Source organism: Monodelphis domestica, chromosome 2, assembly GCF_027887165.1.
Source record: "Monodelphis domestica isolate mMonDom1 chromosome 2, mMonDom1.pri, whole genome shotgun sequence".
NCBI classification, from domain to species: domain Eukaryota; kingdom Metazoa; phylum Chordata; class Mammalia; order Didelphimorphia; family Didelphidae; genus Monodelphis; species Monodelphis domestica.
The window spans coordinates 1,546,139-1,566,615 of record NC_077228.1 but is presented as its reverse complement, the minus strand read 5'-3'; the positions used below and the strand labels follow the sequence as shown (position 1 = coordinate 1,566,615).

At 52.3% G+C, this 20,477-nt stretch overlaps 1 protein-coding gene across 1 annotated transcript in view; it reads left to right on the top strand.

Annotated features, from left to right (window-relative positions):
- MSH4 (mutS homolog 4) overlaps window positions 1-19,524 on the top strand; it is a 66,605-nt gene extending 47,081 nt beyond the window's left edge. Inside the window, 7 exon segments of the mRNA XM_056814905.1 lie at window positions 1,419-1,543; window positions 9,439-9,639; window positions 11,398-11,516; window positions 12,362-12,490; window positions 12,925-13,099; window positions 14,402-14,490; window positions 18,225-19,524. Of these exon segments, the coding sequence (XP_056670883.1) occupies window positions 1,419-1,543; window positions 9,439-9,639; window positions 11,398-11,516; window positions 12,362-12,490; window positions 12,925-13,099; window positions 14,402-14,490; window positions 18,225-18,425 (1,039 nt within the window). The 3' untranslated portion in view covers window positions 18,426-19,524.
- The last annotated feature ends 953 nt before the right edge of the window (window positions 19,525-20,477 follow it).

Sequence of the window (20,477 nt, the reverse complement as noted above, 5' to 3'; positions counted from 1 at the left end):
AAGAAACAGCTTGGACGGGCACAAATACACTGTCTGCCGCCCGGCCCTGCTGCATAGGGAGAAGGAGGGAAGGACGGGGCAGGGTGGATCCTGAGCATAGAACAGCGCGGGGCCAGGAGCTCTGCAGCATGCACAAGAAATGGGGGGAAAGATCCCCCGAGAGCAGGCTTCGTCGTGTGGGAGCAGCCCACAGCGGCGGACGGGGCGCGGGCACAAAGAGAGCCTGCGCTGGCCGAAACGGAGTAGGGGAAGGAGCATTTCCCGTGGAACTGAAGGCGAGAATTGGCTTGAGATGAGGGATAGCCTGGCAGGATGGAGGACAGAATTGTGTGGCCAGCAGGGGAAGTTCCGCTGCCACAGCCCCACAGCCGTGAAGCCGTCCTCATTAAAGAGGCCTCACTTCAAGTCAATAAAGGATTATAACGGGCAGAAGAGACGCACATAACCTTCGGGAAACTTGCTCGTGGCTCTCCCCCTCTCGGGGATTTTATGGGTTGTTCTGAGGACGATTTCAGAGCGGAACACGTAAAAATAACGAAACCAGGCCAAGTGCTGCCATCGGAACCCTCGCGCATCTTTTCCAGCTCCTGGAACACTTGAAGCAACAACATGTGTGTGGATGGACTTCAGGGACTCGGTCCGCTTCGCTTTAAAAGTATTTTGATTCACTGTCACTGTTTTCTGCTGTACTGCTCTGTGCTCCATTCATTTGAAAACATTGTTCTGGGCAAGAGCCCATCAAAGGAGACCCAGAGAGGCCTCGGGGGTCCCGTTCCACATCCAACATAGTCGGCTTCTGTTTGGAATGTTCACACGGCGAAGCTGAATCCGAAGTGGACGTCTTCCCTGAACTCCCTAGGACGGTGCTTCTCTGCAAGAAGCAGCCGGGCAGGATGGGGAGCGGGCTGTGTTCTGAACAAGAGCCCTCCGCAGCCCTGGGCCCACGCCTTCAGCTGCCTCCTGTCCCCCACGCCCTGGGAAAACAGCAACGGCTCCCATTTCCAGAGCGCTTTCCGGGTTGCAGAGGACTCTGCATGGCTTCCCTCGCTGGCTGACATTGGCTTCGGCCTGGCACCCCCGTGAATCCAAAGCTCTCCTGCGTGTCCCCGACTCCTACACGATAGAGGAATGCTCTCTGTCAGAAAATGAGAGACTTCTTCCTGTAGCCACCGAACTTGCTTTTTATTCTGAAGCAAACAGGCCCGAATAGCAGGAGAACGTCCACATAGACCGTGGATTGGAAAAAGAGACCTGGATGGGCTGGAAATCTGACTGGTCCTGCCTGCCTTTACTTGGAGGACGCCATGAATTAAGCACCTTTCAGAGGCTTCCCTGGCCCGCTTTGCTGTGTCCCTCAGTCTGTCCTTCTTGGTGTTTGCTCGAGCCCAGGAGACTAAAGCGGAGGGATCTGTTTGCAGGGTCGTGTGCCAGCTGCTCAGCGAGGTTTACGAGCACATCCATTGCCTGTACAAGCTCTCTGACGTCGTGTCCATGGTCGACATGCTCCTGGCCTTCGCTCACGCGTGCACGCTCTCTGATTACGGTAAGTTATGCGCTTCACGCGAGCTTTGCTTCCTGCTTAGGGGCCACATGATAAAAGGGCAGGCCGGAAGGCACCGCAGCTTTGCCCAGCGGACGGCCAGCACATTCTCCATCCTCGGGCTTCTCAGCTCCACACGACCCGCACATCCCAGGAGCCTCCAGCTAGGGGGCTCTCCCTGGACTTCTCATCCATTTCCTGGCCTATGTTTGCCCCCAGACACGTGAATCTTATGTGATTGTTTGCAAACGTAACACAAGAAGGACCCTCTGACGCCTCCTGTGACACCGACGTGGTCTCGATATCTAAACCTGGGAGGAGCCGAGCCACACTCTAGACTGATGTCCCTAGTTAGCATCGATTCAAATATGGCATTTCTGCCAAGAATTCAGGGTTGATTTAACATTAGGAAACCTGTCAGCTGAAGGGTGTTGATTAATAATAAAATAAAACCATGACTATCAATAGGTAACAAATCTTTTGACAAAATACTGCATTCGTTTCTGTTACAAATGTTAGGAAACAATCGGCCTTTCCCTAAAATGATGAATAGGATAGATTTAAAGCCAAGAGCTTACAGTTTTTCTAATGAAGATAAAAATGAAATCTTTTCCAGTAAATTCATGCAAATCCATTGTTGTTTTTCCGTCTGACACAATCCTGAATGTAATGACTATCAAAAAGACAAAAAAATAGTGAGGGAATGTACATAGGTAAAGAAGGAGCCAAATGATCACCTTTTGCTGATTATATCATGGTATATTTTAAAGTCTCTGAAAACACCAACTAAAAATTAATTGAAACAATTAATAATTTCAGCTAACTTGCAAGATATAAACAAATTCTACAAAAATCATAAGCATTTCTATAGGATACTAGTAAAATCCAGCAGGAAGAGATGGAAAAATGCTATTTAAAATTAATACAGAATATGTAAACTACCTTCCAAGGTCTATACAAGAACTACAGAAATGCAAAGCAGACTTAGATAATTGGAAAAAATATTAATTATTCATGGGTAGGGTGAGCCAATATAATAAAAATGACAATATTACCTAAATTAATTTACTATTCAGGGCCATATTATTCTAACTGCTTTATGGAACTAGGAAAAAATAATGAGACTATATGGAAGAAAAAGATCAAGAATCTCATGTAAAAATTAAAATTAGATCTCAATAATAAAAATATTATATTTTTAGGAGATTTGTTAAGGATCATTAGAAAGAAAGGAATAAAAGGAATACAAAATAAAGACCACTTGCCCATGGCTGATTAGCTATTTCAAAATTCCCACTCACCACTGCCATGCTTGCTGACAGGGCCAAAAAAGGAGTGGGACCCTCCACGTCCCCACATAATATCCCCTGTCTATAGGAAGTATGTAATGACAGGAAGTCAGTGGGCTCCTGGGAAATGTGGTTCTTTTTTAGGGTAACAGCTTTTTCAATTATACACTCAAGAGGGGCAGCTCGTTGTCTCAGTGGATTGAGAGTCAGGCCTAGAAATGGGAAGTCCTGGATTGACATTCGCTCTCAGATGTTTCCTAGCTGGGTAACCCTGGGCAAGTCACCTCACCCCTATTGTCCAGCCCTTACCACTTTTGAACCAATATTAATTCTAAGTTAATTCTAAGACAGAAAGTTTTAAAAAAAAGAATCTCAAGAGGAATAATGAACAAATGGGGATGAATGGGGCTTAGCAGTGCATCATTCAAAACAGAAATCATCAAAAGAATTGTGGCATCTAAGGAGTTAGAGCTCTACTAGTGTAAAAATAAAATTGGCAAGTTATAAAAAATAAAATATTTAGATGGAAAAACAGTTCCAATATAGGTTCAAAACTTTTCAAAACTGTTTAACTTGTGAATCAGGTTCAAACTGTTTGGATACTTTCAGATACTTTTGATAGAGGTAATCAAAAGTATCCTCAGTGATGAAGTGAAGCTCAAATGTGAACTTCCCTTCAGGACCAGGCACAAGGACACTAAAGTGACTCTTATTATAATAAAATAAACTATTTATTGAAATATATAAGGATAAATAAAGGATTTCTGATTCTACAGGATTTTAAATCCCAAATAAACTCTCAGGTCCTGCGAGGAACTGCTTCTCCTGTGTTTCACAGGCTACGCTAATCTTCCCTGATCAGACTAACCCAAATTTATAGTATCCAAATAAAAACTACCACTATTATCCTTATAGATCTTAACTTTGCCTTCAAATTATAAATAGCAAGGGCTGCTGGTGGAGTCTCAACAAGAATCCAGTTAGGACTTCTTAACAGACTCCAAACCAAACAGAGTCCAAACCAAAGGCCAGGTTTGTCTTTGGTCTTCTCAGAGTTAAACATTCTATAAAAGCACAATAGATAGTCACTAGCGTTTCCCCAGTTGGGAAAGGAAAACCCTGAGTCCTTCAGATCTTTCCCTCAGACAGGGAGAGGCAAAGATGTTCCCTCCTCCAGCCCTGAGAGAGTCCCTGAGAGTGTCTCTGCCAGCTGCCAGAGACAGTAATTGACACAGAAAACGGTTGTAACTGTCACATCTGAAATGAACATCTTCAAACTCCAGTTCTTTCCTCAAGCCGACACTCTGCTTCTTATCCCTAAACTAATAAAACAGGACTCCTTTTCTAATATAATCCTTACACTGGGCCTACAGCGGCCTGTATGCAAAGAACGAGGAAAAGTCCTCCCTGTCCAGAAGTACTGCTGGCAGCTCTCTTCGTGCCAGGAGGGGGGCGGGGTGGGGGGGGTAACCTTCAGCTCAAGACTGGCTGGGGAAGTTGTGGCTGAGAGTCAGGATGGCTAGTTGTGGTTGTCCCATCGCTCTTCACTCGTGTCAGACTCTAGTGGGGTCTCTTGGCAGAGACGCGGGAGGGTACCATTTTACACAGGAGGAAGTGGAGGCCAGCAGGGCGAAGTGACTGGCCCAGGGTTACCCAGCCAAGAATTGTCCAAGATCAGATTTGAACTCAGGAAGTGATACTTCCCCCATCTTGAGAAGTCTTCAGAGGGCCTGGTGCCTGACTCCCAGCAACTCTAGGGCTCTGTCATCGTTTGGCCGGGCCCTGCCCGGCAGGTCAGGTATCTGCCAAGTGCTGGACACTTAGCTAAGGGCCAAGATGGCAGAAAAGACTTTTTTCTCAGTGTGAGAGTTTAGGGCAAGCTGCAGACAAGGGAAGAAGATTGTTGTCCTGGCAAGAGTCGAGCTGAGGCTCGAACTCCAGGCAGGGTTGCCAGCCGTGAACATACCTGGAGGAGGGAGGCTGCCCATACGTGTTCTCTGCCCTTGCCTGGGTCACCGTAGATAGGGAGAGCTCCATGTCCTCTTGGCCTGTGGGGAATGCCTTTAATGCCCCTTTTTCCCATCGGCACTTCTTCATCTGGGTAAGATCATGGAGCACAAGGGTTTTCCTTGGCTTTCCTCTTCTGTAAAGAGCGCCAGGTTTAAGTTTGGGGAAAGCATTTTCCTGCCTCCGTTGACATGTTTATGATGTTTCCGTCTTTAGTGTGACTGCATGAACTCTTTCCCTAATGTTGAATCATCCTCGCATGCGCCTGGTCTAAATAGAACTTCGTTGTAGTGAATCATTCTTTGGCGATATTTCTGGAGTCTTTGGGCCACCATTTTACTTAAACATTTCTGTCGGTATTCTTACATTGTTCTTCATTCCCTCCTTTGCTTGTTCTTTCCGTAGTTTTGGCACGAGGTTTGCATTTGTCTCAGAAATTGAGTTGGACGCAACGTTTTCTTTCTCAGTTTTTGAGAACGATTCACGGAGTGTAGAGAGTGATTGTTTTCTAGATAGCTGAGAAGATTTGTTGATAAATCCAAGGTAATTCCTTTATCATGAATTCAGTTTCCTTCTACGAAATTGGATTAATATTTCTATTTACTACTCCGTTCATTTGAGCAATTTAGATTTTTGTAGAAAATCCTGTAACTGTAAAACGTTACATTTTGCTTTTCACGTGCCTTTTTCTCCTGAGCAGAATAATGGTTTTCATTTCGCTTGTAAAGTTTCATTCTTGAGAGCTTTCTATCCCTCATGGGAAGATTTTGGCCGATGAGCTTTAGTCCATGGAATCCGACATATCCTTTCTCTGAACCCTTTGGGCTAGGTTCACTGCGCACTTGAGTCCTTGAGGATGATGAAATTCTCCGCAAAACCGGATGAACGTGGAGCTCCAGATAACGTGCTAGAACTCGCTACAGGCAGTTCCTGGTAGAGAATCCAGAAGAGAAAGACAGATCTGAGAAGGGAGCAGTTTGTGGAGAAGAAATATTATCTGAGAATTGGATTTTGATTTCTGGAATTTGTCTTAAAATAGAAAAATGATGAGCTCTAGGCTGAAGAGAGAGTACTTAACAAGGGCTACTAAAAATGTGTTTTCCTGGAGGCTCAGACATCCAACCAGAAGGACTTTAAATTGAAAGGGAAGAAGGAGGGAGGTAATTGCTTCTGCCTACTTACCAAGCTGTCTTTGAGAGAAAGTACATTATAGAAAATAGCTACAATTTGGGGCAAATAGCACTTGAGAGAGCCGAAAGTTCACTGGAGACGAAATGCAAGAAAGGAGACAACAGGGAAGCCAGGTCTTCAGTATCTATCCATAATTGGCTCTGCAAGAATAAGCGGAGAACTCCAGGCGTCCTCCAGGGCACTGTTGGGAGGTGCCGAATGAGCTCCGGGAGTGAGTCCCCCTTCCTCCAAACAGGACCAAACAAAAGCCAGCGCTGGACAGGGGCAACAACAAGAAGAGCCGCAATAACAGAGCTGCCTTGTACTCCAAGAAGATGCCCTCCCCGAGCAAGTCCGCAGAGCAGATGGAGAAGTAGAGTGGTGAGTGTTGCCAGGACAACGGAGGCCCAGACTGCAAGCAGAGGCCTGGAAGAGTTGCCCTGAGCACACAAGGAGCCCAGGAGAAAGGAGAGGCACGACCCCGGGGTTAAGGGTTCTTCAGGGAAAGTCAGCTTGGGGCAGAGGAGCCATGGAGAAGCCTGCTTTCGTTGTTTTCTGGGATAAAATCTTAGCAGTGAAGGGGCTCTGTTAAAATTGTTTTTCAGGTGAATCCATCCTGCTTGCTACTCTGTCCTCCGATTGAGCAGAAAAAATCCCCAAACAAGAAAGCCCTCAATCTGCCTCCACAGTGCAGCTACCCCGATTCCCACTGGGCTGGGAATGTCTCTGTCTGCATTTTAAACTTGCCGCCTTGACGCAGGAGGTGAGCAGGACCTTTTCTCGGAATTCTTTTAGACGTGACTTTCCATTGCGCCCGATGAGTTCTAACGTCTTCCAAAGCTCTTCCTCTCTGTGGCGGCCGGCCTGCCTCTTTCTCTTAGTTCTGCTCCCTTCTCTCTGCGTTAGTTCATCAAGCGCTTCCCCGCTTTCTCTGAAATTGTCGGCTTCATCGCTTCTTGGGGCAGAATAACATCCCATTCCATTCGCCGCTTGCCATTTGTCCGGGCACGGCCCAGGAGGAAGGCAGCCCAGCCCCGCAGTGCCCACGCCATGGCTCTAAATCGTTTTGAACGCAGGGATGCTTTTTCTTTTGGATTTCTCTGGTGCGCAGGCCCAGGCGTTTCAGGATGTGGATGGCGGAGCGCTGAATCAGCAAACTCGATGGTATTGAATTTTTTATTATATTTCTACAACCTGTCCAAGAGTGATGGATATTTCTCCAATTATTTCGTCTTTATTGTTTTTGCAGAGTGTTTTACAGTTAGATTTATATAGTTGCTGGGTGACTTGGAAGACACGATGCCAAGTATTTTATTATTTCTGTAGTCATTTTAAATTGAATCTATTTGTAGCTCTTCTTGCTAGCTTTTGTGGGTCCCATCTAGATCAGAAGAGAGCGAAAGTAAGAGAGAGAACGAGGAGGATAGATAGAGATCTCGTCTAATCCCTCCTCCACATGACAGCCTTTCGGTTATTTGAAGATACCAATGGTTCCCCGCCGTACGTGCGGTTGTCATTTCCTTCTGGTATGGCGTGGAGACCGTTTGCTGTTCTGGTTGTCCTCTTCTCCACATGCTCTTGGTTCTCAGAGCCCTGCCTAAGTTGTGGTGCCCAGAGCTGAGTTTTCTAGATGTGGGGTGGTCTGTCACCTCCTTTTCCCTAGAAACGGTGTCTTTCTCAGTGTAGCGCAAAGCTGCAGGCGCCTTTCTGGCTCCTTTCGTGTGCTGGTGACTCATCCGGAGCTAACGTCCCCAGATCCTTTTTAGACACGTGGCCAACTCAACATGGGCCTCCATCTCCCGCCTGCCATCTTCATTTCTTCAATCCAAGTGTGCAAGACTCTTATCTGGATTAAATGTCGGACGATTGTCTCGCCTTTCAGGGTCTTTTGGGATCATATGCAAGTTAAGGATGCTCCAGATGACCTTGTCTGACTTACTGATAAAGTATGTTAAACTGCACAGAGCCTCCCGTTTGAGGCTTCTTTCTCGTTGGACCTGGAGCCTCGAATGACTGCTAATTCAGTCTTAGAGACGTGGGTTCTTCCAGACGAAGTGGGGGTCTCCCAAGCATGGATTTCTGAATGATATGCAGATTATCCCAAGGAATAGCAGGGAGAAGAACCCTGTAGAGACCTCTGTGGATTCGTTGACTTCACGAAAACGCCTCAGTCGAGGAAGTGGTCAAGTTTGCCACTTGGGAGGCATCACTAATATCAACAGACGAACGAGTCAGAGTCTACAAAGATCTCAGCAGCCTAGCACCATGGCCTGAGTCTACTTAGGTAAAACCGACAGGGAAAACCCCAAAGTTGTACGATTAGCATAAAAAGTCATCTCCCAAAGCACAGACTGAGGGAGCCCTGGAGAGACTGCACTTGTCTGGAAAAGATCTGCAAACTCTGTGTGAGCCAATAATAATGGGATATGGAGGCCAGAAGAGATAGTGCCCTTTGGGGCCGTGGGAGCAGGAGGGAGAGAGACAGACAGAGAGACGGAGACAGACAGAGAGAGACAGAGAGAGAGAGACGGAGACAGACAGAGACGGAGACAGACAGAGAGACGGAGACAGACAGAGAGACGGAGACAGACAGAGAGACGGAGACAGACAGAGAGACGGAGACAGACAGAGAGACGGAGACAGACAGAGAGATGGAGACAGAGAGAGAGACAGAGAGAGGAGACGGAGACAGACAGAGAGAGACAGAGAGAGAGAGACGGAGACAGACAGAGAGACGGAGACAGACAGAGAGATGGAGACAGACAGAGAGACAGAGACAGACAGAGAGACGGAGACAGACAGAGAGATGGAGACAGACAGAGAGAAGGAGACAGACAGAGAGACGGAGACAGACAGAGAGACGGAGACAGACAGAGAGACGGAGAGAGAGAGACGGAGACAGACAGAGACGGAGACAGACAGAGAATTTAAATAAAGAAAGGCCAGAGTCCCGCGATGCCCTGCCCTGCCTAGACCACATTTCGAGTCCTCGGTTTGGCTGTAGAACACCCAACGTTAGCAATGATCGGAACAAGCCGGCGAGCGTGCGGAGTGGTGAGGGGAGAGGCCACCACACCTTGGACTTGAGGATGACTAAAGAAGGGGGGCACCAACAGAGCTCCAGCCTCTGTGGTTACAACCTGGCCCTCTAAGGCACAAAGTGTGCTTTCCCCACCATCTTGAATATCAGTTTAGGCCTAGGATGCGAGGCTTAGAGCGAGAAGAGACCTCAGAGGTCGCCTAGTCCAACCTTTTGCTTTCCAGATGAGGCGCCTGAGGTCTCGAGAAGGTGGAGATGCGCCCACCCGAGGGTGCCTCTTAGGGAATGGCAGCCCGTGGACTCCCCCGTCCCTGACCCCAGATCATCCCATCCCGCTCTCCCATGCAGCCTTTTCCCGCCCTCGGGCCTTCTAAAATGTTCCTTCCCCTCAGTCCGGCCTGAGTTCACGGACACCCTCGCCGTGAAGCAGGGCTGGCACCCCATCCTGGAGAAGATCTCGGCGGAGAGGCCGGTGGCCAACGACACCTACATCGCGGAGGGGAGCAATTTCGTCCTGGTGACCGGACCCAACATGAGTGGGAAGTCGACCTACCTGAAGCAGATCGCTCTTTGCCAGATCATGGCCCAGATTGGTAAGCGGTCCGCACGTCCTCGCCTTCCGTCTCTTTGGAGACTCCCCGTGTCAGGAGTTTAGCCTCCGCCTGCAGAACCCCCGGAGAGGCCTCTTCGGGCTTCTTTCTAGTCGCGTCAGCCTCTCCTCAGGTCCGTAGGTGCTGCCCCAAAGCCGGCACCCCCGAGGCGTCGGGTGTCTGGTTCTGGGCAGCGCAGGCGTTCCCGGGGGCCCCCTCTGGGCGCCCTTGGGTGACTCCTGGGTGTCCAGTGTCCGGTGTGAGATCGGCTGACTTGGGGCCTTTCCCGAGTGCCGGAGAGCGAGCCGCGGGATTTGGAGGTCCACGTCTGGGTCAGGCTCCTCGTGGAGGGGGCGGAAATGGGCTCTGCCGGCCCGTCCTGGTCCGGTCCGTGCTTTCAGCATTCTCCCTCCCCGCAGTGGGGAGGGAGGCGAGAGCCAGAGGGCAGCTTTAGATTTTGAAACAGACGCGGAATCTCCTTGGAAAGAACCATTTCAGACCGAACGGGGTGGGGAAGTCGGCGAGAGACGAGCAGGCCAACCCTTCGTGTTCCTTGTCAAGGAAAGGGGACCCGACGGGCAGAGTGTGAGGGGACGGCAGGCCCGGGAGCCCCGGGGAGCGAGGGGTGCAGAGGAGCGGGGGCGGGGAGACGCTCCCAGCAGAGCCCTCTTTTCTCCTCGGGGGCGGGAGGGAAGTTCCGGCTGCCCATCGCCGCCCCCTGCACGTTCAGCCAGGGAGAAGGGGCGGCACTTTGGGCCTGCTGGGGTCGGAGAACAGCTCAGAGTTGCAGCTAGTCCGTCCCCCGGGGCTCCCCGGGCAGCTCGGCCCCGGCTTACCCCGATGGGCATCCGCACCCAAGCGAAGACATCTCGTCGGGCAGCCTGGCAGGGGCACGGCGCAAGAGAGCCCTGGAGGGGGCCCGTTCAGGGCTAACGTCCTGGAGCCGCAGCGCAGACGGCCTCCAGGGATGGGCTCGGCTCCCCCCCCCCCCTCCCTGCCGCCCCCATCGGCCCCCGGGCCGTCCCCTCTCCTTGCTCCCTGGAGCCCCGGGATGGAGACTTGGCCCGAGGCAGCCTTTGTTCCTCCTTGTCCGGCCCCCAAGGAGGGGGCTCCCCACTGCCCACAGGACTCGGGTGGGGCCACTGGAGCCCGAGAAGAGCCAGCGGGGCTCACTCCCACCTGCCCCTCCGCCTTCGTGGTCCTTCCTGCCCCCACGTAGAGAAAGAGACCGCCCACGTGACCCTTCACTCGAGTGGACGCTGCCAGGGCGCATGGCTGATCGTAGGGGAGAGAACTCGAACCCAGATCCTTCCACGAGAAGGGAACTGTGGTCCCGCCTTTCCCAGGCCGCACCAACCCTCCTCCTCAGTCTTTCCACCCACATGGCTAGATTGTGGGCCGTCCGTCCAGGCAGGGCTGAGACGCCTGGATGAGGCCGGCCGCCAGGAGGCCTTGGCCTCACCTCCCCGGGCACTCCTGCCCCGGCTGGCCAGGCCGCGCTTTCCTCTTCCCCTTGTTCTCCCAACTTCCTGGGCCTTCCCCTCCCCCGGGCCGGGCCTGGCTTGGCTGTCTGGGCTTGGGGCTCCCCTGCCAGCGCGGGCTTCTCATGTTAATCCCCCCAACGGGCCACGGAGGAGCCCGCGTCCACGGCCCGAACGTTCTCGGCAGTCAGGGAGCTGGCGAGCTCCGGGCGGGTCTGCGCCTGGGCCGGGGGAGGGGCGGCGCCCGGCCGGCCCTCGGCAGCCCTTCTTCCTCCCGCAGGCTCCTTCGTGCCGGCCCAGTACTCCTCGTTCCGGATCACCGAGCAGATTTTCACTCGGATCAGCACAGACGACGACATGGAGAGCAACGCCTCGACCTTCATGAAGGAGATGAAAGAGGTGCGGCGTGGCCGTGGCGGGGTCCGGCCCTGCCCGGCGCCCTGCAGCGCCGCATCCCCGGGGGCTCCCCCCACAGCTCCCCGCCCTGCGGGGCCCCCTTGTCGGCCAGATCCGGCCTTGGTGGGGGTGGGCCCAGGGAGGGGCGGCCTCTCGGCATGGCGGGGTCCGCCGTCCGAGGGCTCCCCTCCCAGGAGACTGTTGAATGCCCCGGGGACCCAGAAGGAAGCCCGGGCCCAGCCTGGTTACTGACCCCCGGGCTGGGCAGAGACCCCCCGCACGCACCCCCGAGAGGGGCCGCCAGGGGTGGCTCGAGCGCTCGGCCTGCAGTCCGGAGGGCCTGGGTTCAAGGGGTCTTAGCCAGGCACGTGACCCTGAGCCAGTCACTTGTCTTTGGGCAGAATGTAGGCATTACAGAGAGAAAAGGGGCAGGACAGACGGAGATGAAGCAGGATGCGAGCAGGAATCCCCACCTGCCTTCGCTTGGCCCGTCCATCCGTCCTGGCCTTGGGGAGGTCTCCGCCCTGGGCCCGCAGAGTGCCCTCCCCCTTCACGCCGGCGCCTTGGCCACGCCGTCCGCGTCCAGTCCACGCACCGCCTGCCTCGTGCTCGGGATGCCCCGTCGCGGCGTCGCGGCCGAAATGGCCTGTCGGGGCTGGGGGCGCCTCTGCGCGGGGAGCAGCCGGGCGCGCGCCGTCCTCTCGGGGGCCTGGGCTGGGCCGCAGGGGCCGGCCGGGCACTTTTTACGCTTGAGCTGCCCGTGTCGCTCCTCGCAGACCTGCCTCTTGCCCGATGTCCTTCACGGCCTTCCTGGCTGGGAGCCCGTAAAAGTGCTCTCTTCTCCCCAGATCGCCTACATCCTCCACAACGCCAACGACCGCTCGCTCATCCTCATCGACGAGCTCGGCCGGGGGACCAGCACCGAGGAGGGCATCGGCATTTGCTTCGCCGTCTGCGAGTACCTGCTCGGCTTGAAGGTGCGCCGCGGCTTTCGCTCCTCTGGGCCGCTCCAGCTTTGGGGCTCCCGACTGAGCCCCCCGGGCTACGCCTCGGGCTCCTGGGAGCGTGAGGCAGCCTTTCGTGGGGTGGGGGTGGGGTGGGGCGACACGGCCCCCTCGGGCCCAGGCCACAGTCCGAGGCTCCAAAGGGCACCTCCACATCGGCAGACAGCGCAGGGCGTCTCCTTTGGGCAGCGTGGACGGATGGATTCCGTCCTGGGAGGCACCTTGGTGTCTCCGGGGAGCCCCCTCCCTCCCCCCCCCATGCACGGAACACGCGGGGAGCCCTTTTGGCCCACTCAAGGGGGTGGACTCGGCGGGTCGCTGCACGGCTGAGTCCTGCCCTCCCTCGTTGAGGAGGGGGCGCCGCCTTCCCCAAGGCGCGCTAAGGCGCATCTCTGTCCCTCCTGCAGGCATTTACACTGTTTGCCACTCATTTCCTGGAATTGTGCCAATTGGACGTCTTCTTCCCCAACGTGGAGAACCTCCATTTTGAAGTCGAGCACGCGAGCCGCTCTCCGAGGGGCCGAGAGGCCATCACCTACACCTACAGACTTGCGAAGGGGCACACCGAGGAGAAGAATTACGGTAGGCCTGCCCTCGGGCCACGTCCGGCTCCCCGGGTCAGCCCCGCCGGCTTTCTTGCGCAGCCCCCACTTTCACGCGGGCCTCGCGCTCTCCGCTGCTGCCCTGCACTCCCGGCGAGGGCCGCACACCTCCCTGTGGGCCTGTCACTCAGCACCCGGCCAGATTGAAGCGTCATGGGGAAACGTGGGACAGAATCCATCCAAATGCAGGCGGCCTCGGGCTGGGGGTCGTGGCCACGGGGATCCAGGCTCCCCCGACAGGCCTTCCTGCCTCCTGGGCTCCGCAGAGCCTCGGAAAGGGCGAGGGACGGCGGCCTCCCCGCATGCTGGAGAGTGTGGCCAGAACGGCCCGTCTCCGGCCCGTGGACGTGTGGCCCGACCAAGGCCCAGGAGCGTCCTGAGAGCAGCCGAGGTCCGGGGCCGCCTCGGCACGTCGCGAGGGCCAAGGGCAGAGAGAGCGCCTCGGTGCACCCGCCAGCCTGAGGTCGCGGAGCTCAGACGGCATTCGCTGTGGCGTCGAGCCGCCTGGGAAAGGCGGAGCCGTCGCACCGGCCTTCGGTTGGTTCCGCTCGTCAGCGCGGGGCAGCGGGGCGTGAGCCGGGCGTCGCAGGGTGCCTCTGTGCGGAGCCCTGGGCCTGCCTGCGCGTGAGGGAAGGGAATGCTCCTCTCAGGAGAGCTCCGCCAAGACCAGGCTGCCCCTGTGTCCCTCGGCCCGCCGGCCTGCCCAGACAGTGCGCATCGCGGCCTAAGAACTCGGCCAGCGACCGCGTGCTCTCTGCAGGCTAGCAACAAGCTCGCTCGTTACCTGGAGCCTTTCTGCCGCCCGCCTGCCCGCAGCTCCTCCGTCCACTTTCCGCCCAAGTCTCTGCCCTTTCCATAGGCAGGCACCGAGCCCCCTCCCTGGCCCGGCCTGTGGAAAGGGCACGAGGCCCAGAAAGGACGCTGCTGGAGGGAGCACGCCGCGGAGCTGCCCCCGCCTCGCAGGTCCCGCTGTGAGGTCTGAGACGGAAGAGCCCCAGAGCCGCGCAGTGTGGCCTCCCCTCCCGGGGCCCCTGGAATGGGGCCGCCCTCATGAAGGTGGTAGAGGAAGTGGCGTTGGCACACCCTCTGGTCATCAGGGCCTTCCCCGGGACCTGCGGCCTTCTCGGCGGTTCCCTGGTGGAGCCTGAGAGGCTCTGAGGCCAGACGTGGGTCTCCCCTGCCACACAAGGCTCTCCCCCAAGACAAAAAGACCCTTTTGTGGGCCAGTGCTGACTTGTAGAAAGGCCTGGCAGTGAGGCTGCCCTCCTCGTTCTCTTGGCAGGGATCCAGGCTGCAGAAGCGTCCTCACTCCCACAGTCCATCATTTCAGAGGCCAAAGCGATCCGTGCCCAGGTCACCAGGCAGATGCTGGTAAGTGCCTCGTCCCAGCTTTCTCCTCAGCCTCAAGCTGTCTGATGGGGCTGTGGGTGGGGGATCCTTTGGGGGCCCCTGGGGTCGACCTGCAGTCTAGAATTCCCTCTTAAGAGGAAGGCAGAGTGTGGGCCTCCTGCTTCCCTCCTCGCCCAGCCTCCGCTCTGTTTTCTGGGTGGGTGGCCATGGCCAGGCTGTGCCCAAGGAAGCCAAAGCTGGGCAGCCTTCCTGGAAGCAGCTCTCAGGGCTTTACAGATTGCAGACACCAAAGGCTGGCTGGCTGGGATTGGGGCCCAAGGGGGAGCGATCCGGATGAGCCAGGGCAGGGGCAGGATGGTAGCGAGCAGCTTCTCCCAGACTTGTCCCATATAGAGGACTTCGGGAGCCTGGCCTCCTCGGGGAGACGTTCAGGGGCTCAGAAACGTGGTCCTGGGTCATCCTCGTCATGAAATGACCTTCCATGAGAATGAGTCAGGATTGCTGGATTTGGGGAGGTCTGTGGCAGAAGTCTGCTGAAGAGTGGCAAGCTGGGGAAGCCGGGACTTTGGCAGGCCCTGTGAAGATTGGATTTAGCTCTCTCCTGATTGTAACAATGAAGGTACTTAGCTCTTCCTTTATAGGGAAGCTAGAATTGTAATCCACAATCTATTTTTAGATTTTAATATACAAAAAGGCTAACTCAGTATTTTAAGTACATCTACCCATTTTAACCACAAAAGGTGTTAAGTAACTACAAAAGGTGAACTTACCAAAAAATGTGTTAAGTAACCTCAAAAGATATAATCTAATCAAAGGTGAGAACTAAAGAGTGGGCAGTTCTGGAGAAAAGCCTCTGCTGTGATTGGTAGACGTGAAATTTAGGGGAGGTGACACAAGAGAAAAAGATTCTTTAAAAAGAGGACGAAAGACCAGAAGAGGAGATATATTCGATTCGAGTCTCAAGTTGGATGAAGGATCTCTGACTCAGAGTTGGACTTGGAGGAGAGACTGGAGACAGACACTTGAGGAGTGATCAGAAGACAGACACCCAGACTTCTTTTCATTTAGACGGTCACCGTTGGTGAATGAAAGGATGACTTAGTGATCCAGCCTTTCTGGAGGGGTGAAGCCTCCAGGGAAAGGTCCATCGTCTTGAGACTATCTTCTCCTGGCTGGGGCTTAGAAATTTCTAACGGAAACCAGATTGTCTCCCTCTGTCTCTGTCTCTTTCTCTGCCTTTCCCTGTCTCTGTCTCCCTCTCTGTCTCTGTCTCTCTGTCTCTCCCTCTCTCTCACTCTCTCCCTCCTTAATATCTTCCCTCTATTGTAACATAAATTCATTTTACTTTAGCAATTCATTTGGGATTTAGAAACTTAAATCCCTGGTGACCACCTATTATAATTTATTTTACTTTAGTAATTCATTTGGGATATGGAAATTTAAATCCCTGGTGACCACCTATTATATATTCAGAGTCCAACCACAAATAAATTTAACAGCCCAGAGCAGGGCTGGCAGGGAAGTTGGAGAAACAGGTGCTGGAGCCAAGAAAACAGACTCCCTAGAGAGTGCCCAGAGGCCAGAGGGGAGAGAAAGAAGGAAAGAACCCAAAGGACCACGTCCCTGATGGGAGTTTGAGGCTCTCCCTGTGGCCCCCCTTCTCCAGGACCTCAGAGAGCTTGGCTCCATTCAGAGTTACCCTATTCACAAGGAAAACTCAGGAAAATAGGATTTCGTTTACATTCATAAGCCTATTTCATGTGCACAGAACTTTCTGGTGAAACAGAGATTTCCTAAAGCAAAAAAAAAATTTAGCGTGAAAAGTGTCATTTTAACCTATTTTTAAAATCTCTTTGATGTTTCACTGAATAGAATTCATTCTTGGCAATGTTCTTTTGGTGGAGGGATATGAAGAGCTCACAGAGGAGTATTGTAACAGGCAAATAGTATCTCAGGAGATTATTATAAAATAGTTTTGGCCTCCAGAATTCCTCCAAGGGTTTTGGAGACCTTCAGAGGTCCGGGGACCCCTCGCTGAAAATCACTTCTGTGGAGGGGCTGGATTCTTTCAGAAAAGACTATTTTCATCTGCTGTCTGAGGGTCTCCCAGAGCCAGCCCAAGCTGTTATTGGGTCTGAGAAGACGCCTACTGTGCTGGGCCAGGCTGGGCTCCAGGAACCAGCAAGAAGGCCCACTGTCTTCTCCGGGACTCTTGATCTGGCCACTCTTGAGGATGTCCAAAGGGAACCTCATCAGAAAATCACATGTAGGGGTCGCACAGAATTGGAGGATCAACAGAAGGTTGGAGGGCGCCGGGAGTATCTTCATTGTTACTTCGGCAAGGGGAAGAACCCCGAGAAGAGAGGAACTCCAACCAATGGGGGAAGATCATTGGACTTCTGGAGAGGGCATGAGAGGCAGGAGTGACAGGCTCTCAGCCAGAGAGAGATTGTGTGGAATAGACCAGAAAGACCGTGTTCGCCAGGAGCTCGTCAGCCTGATAAAGAAGGCCTTCAACAGGAGGATACAAGACCCGGAGAAAGACCTGGAGGGCAGAGGCCCGTGGACTCCATCCTTCCATTCCTTGGAAGTCAGCAGACACCAGCGGCCCAGGCGTGATTGTCTAGACTTGTGAAAACATGGAGAAAAAGACCCCAGGGCAGAGGAATGCTAAAGGCGGACTTCTGGGGAGCCTGATGTAGGAAAAGGCTGTCCTGGGGCCCACAAGGTCAGGTGTCTGGGCCCAGGGGAGCCATCCGAAAGCTGGAGCAAACAGGGAGAGACCTTTGGAGCCCCGGTTTGGGGCACTCATCAGAGGGACGGGAAAGGAGGATGTGGCTGTTGTCTTCCAGCAGGAGGACTTGCCTATGAGGTTGGTTCCTGTTGGCCTGAGAGGGCAGAAGAGTAACAAACAAACAAGAAATTTAAATTAAATTTTATTTAGCCTGAAAGGGCTGGTCAGAGAATTATTGGGCAGGTGGGCGGGCTTCCCACCTATTCTCCCTCCATAGCCACCGGGCTTGGGGAGAGGGTCAGGGGAGTGTCTCTGGCTATGCCTCCTGCTCTGGAAGGGGACTGTCAGACAAAGCCATTGGTCTTGGCTCATCGGACAGGGAGAAGCCGATATCCTTCGTAAATGAATCCTGGTGAAAAACGCCAGGGGACCCTTTCTGGGAATCTGCTCTTTAGGGCGCCCATTTCTAGGGGAAATCTTTGGTGCTCTCTTTTCCTTTTACGACACCAATGTTCCCCAGCACAAGCAAAACGCCTGGGGACTTCCACCTTTAGGAGGCCCCATCGGGGCATTACAGTTTCACAGCATCCATGCCGTTTCTGTCAGTCTTTACCTTGTCGTGGTGATTATATGTGTGGTGCCCTGGACCAGCCTGCACCCTTGGCTGTTCCTGCCAGTCTAGTCATGGATTGGCGGTGATTTGGCCAATCCCCCTTGTTCCCAGGAGCACCTGCTGCTGCTGCTCCTCTCCAGAAAGCACCCTTGTCCTGTCTTCCTGTGTGTTTGTTTATAAAACATCAGTGATTTCCTGTTTCTCTCCGAAATCTAACCAAGAAGTGGAGCTGTCTTTTTAGGCCTGGGTGGGTTGAAGAATGCTCAAATGAACAGGTAGAGATTGTCCTGCAGTCATAAGAGCTCCACAGGCCTGTGCCCGCTGCTTGGTTAGACCTTGAATTATTTGGAAACAGGAAACTGGATGTCAGAGCCTCTCCGTAGCTTAACCATTCTGCCTGTTTTTAAGGAACGGCAAAACCAGAACAGCTCTCCAGAGACTACCAGACGTAGGGCTGTATACCGGCTGGCCACCAGGCTCCTTCAGACAGCCCGGAACTCTCAGCTGGACGCCGAGAGCCTTCGGCTCTACCTGAAGGGCCTCAAGATCAGCTTTGAAGCTGACGTGTCTGGTGCCAGAGAGGGAGCAGATGAGGCCCAGGATGAGTGAATGACATCTTGGCTGAAGCCAGACACTTGCCCTGGGCATGCCATTGCAGCTGAGCCTCAGCTCCACCACCTGGCCATGTTCATTTGTTACTTTGACAAAGATCTTTTTTTTTTTTTAATTTTTATTTTTAAAAGATTTTTTAGTGTTTACGTATTTCATTTTCTTTTCTTCCCCTTCCCTCTTCCCCCTCCCAGATCCAATAAGTACTTCCGCTGGGTTATGCAAGTGTTATCATTTATATCTCTGTCCATAATTATTCATTTTTGTAATAGAGCAATCTTTTAAAGTCAAACCCCCCAATCCTGTATCCATATAAACAGATGATAAATTATTTGTTTTTATTCTTGTTTCTGCTCCCACAGTTCTTCCTTTGGATGTGGATGTTAGCAAAGTCAGTTACATATGATTGTGCTACAATGTATTTGTCTCTGTGTACAACATTCTCTTGGTTCTTCTTTCACTCTGCATCACTTCCTGGAGGTCCTTCCAGTTCACATGGAATCCCTCCAGTTCATTATCCTTTCGGCACAGTAGTCTTCCATCCCCAACAGATACCACAATGTGTTCAGCCATTCTCCAATCGAAGGGCAACCCCTCATTTTCCAATTTTTTACCACCACAAAGAGCGCAGCTATGAATGTTCTTGTACAGGTCTTTTTCCTTATTATCTCTTTGGGATACAAACCAAGCAGCACTATGGCTGGATCAAATGGCAGACAGTCTTTTATCGCCCTTTGGGCATAGTTCCAAATTGCCCTCCAAAATGGTTGGATCCATTCACAACTCCACCAGTAATGCATTAATGTCCTGACTTTGCAACATCCCCTCCAGCATTCATTACTTTCCTTTGCTGACATGTTAGCCAATTTACTAGGTGTGAGGTGACTCCTCAGAGTTGTTTTGGTTTGCATTTCTCTGGTTATGAGAGATTTAGGGCACTTTTTCATGTGCTTATTGATAGTTTTGATTTCATGTGAAAACCGTCTATTCATGCCCCTTTACCATTTGTTGATTGGAGAATGACGTGATTGTTTGTACAATTGACTTAGTTCCTTATATGTAGGAAATTAAACCTTTGTCAGAGGTTTTTTTGTAAAAATGTTCTCCCAGTTTGTTGCTTCCTTACTAATTTTGGTTACATTGGTTTTGTTTATATAAATTTTTTTTAATTTGATATAATCAGTCATTTGTTTTACATTTTGCAATGTTCTCTCTCTCTTGCTTGGTCTTAAATTCCTTCCTTTCCCACAGATATGACAGGTATACTCTTCTATGTTCACCTAATTTATTTATGATTTCCCTCTTTATATTTAAGTCATTCACCCATTCTGAGTTTATCATGGGGCATGAGAGGTTGATCTAAACCTAATCTCTCCCATACTGTTTTCTAATTTACCCAGCAGTTGACAAAGATCTTTTTGATAGAAAGATAATTACACACACACACACACACACACACACACACACACACACACACTAGATAGAGCACGTAGGTGGCACAGGAGACAGGGAGCTAAGCCTGGAGTCATCAAGGTCTATGTTCAAATTCAGCCTCAGATACTTATTTGCTGTGTGGCCACAGGCAAGTCATTGGACTTCTATTTGCCTCTGTTTTCTCATCTCTAAAGGGGGGATAACAATAGCACCTAAAATCTAGGGTTGAAAAGCGCTTAACATTGGGCCTGGCCCCTAGGAAGCCCCGTATAAAAGTTAACTTTTGTCAGTTTTAACAACTTCACCTTGACTCACATATACAAGTTAGATTTTATTTGAATATGTATAACTTAGATTTTTACAGTGTCTCTTCTCTGTGTGTCTAACATTGTTATCCCAGTCATGGCCACGGGGAGTTGGCTCAGGCTTCTGACCCATTCCAGCCATAGGACCCTGGACTGGTCCTGCCTGGGAGCTCATTATACTGATGAATCCCGGACCCAGGCCGCAGTGTTTATCGAGAGCTGTAAGTTTTCCCGGCACTTCCCAAGGAGGATCTTTTGTTCCTGGTAGGTGCTGCCTCCGATTGGCCTCTTTTACTGAGGAGGAAATGGAGGC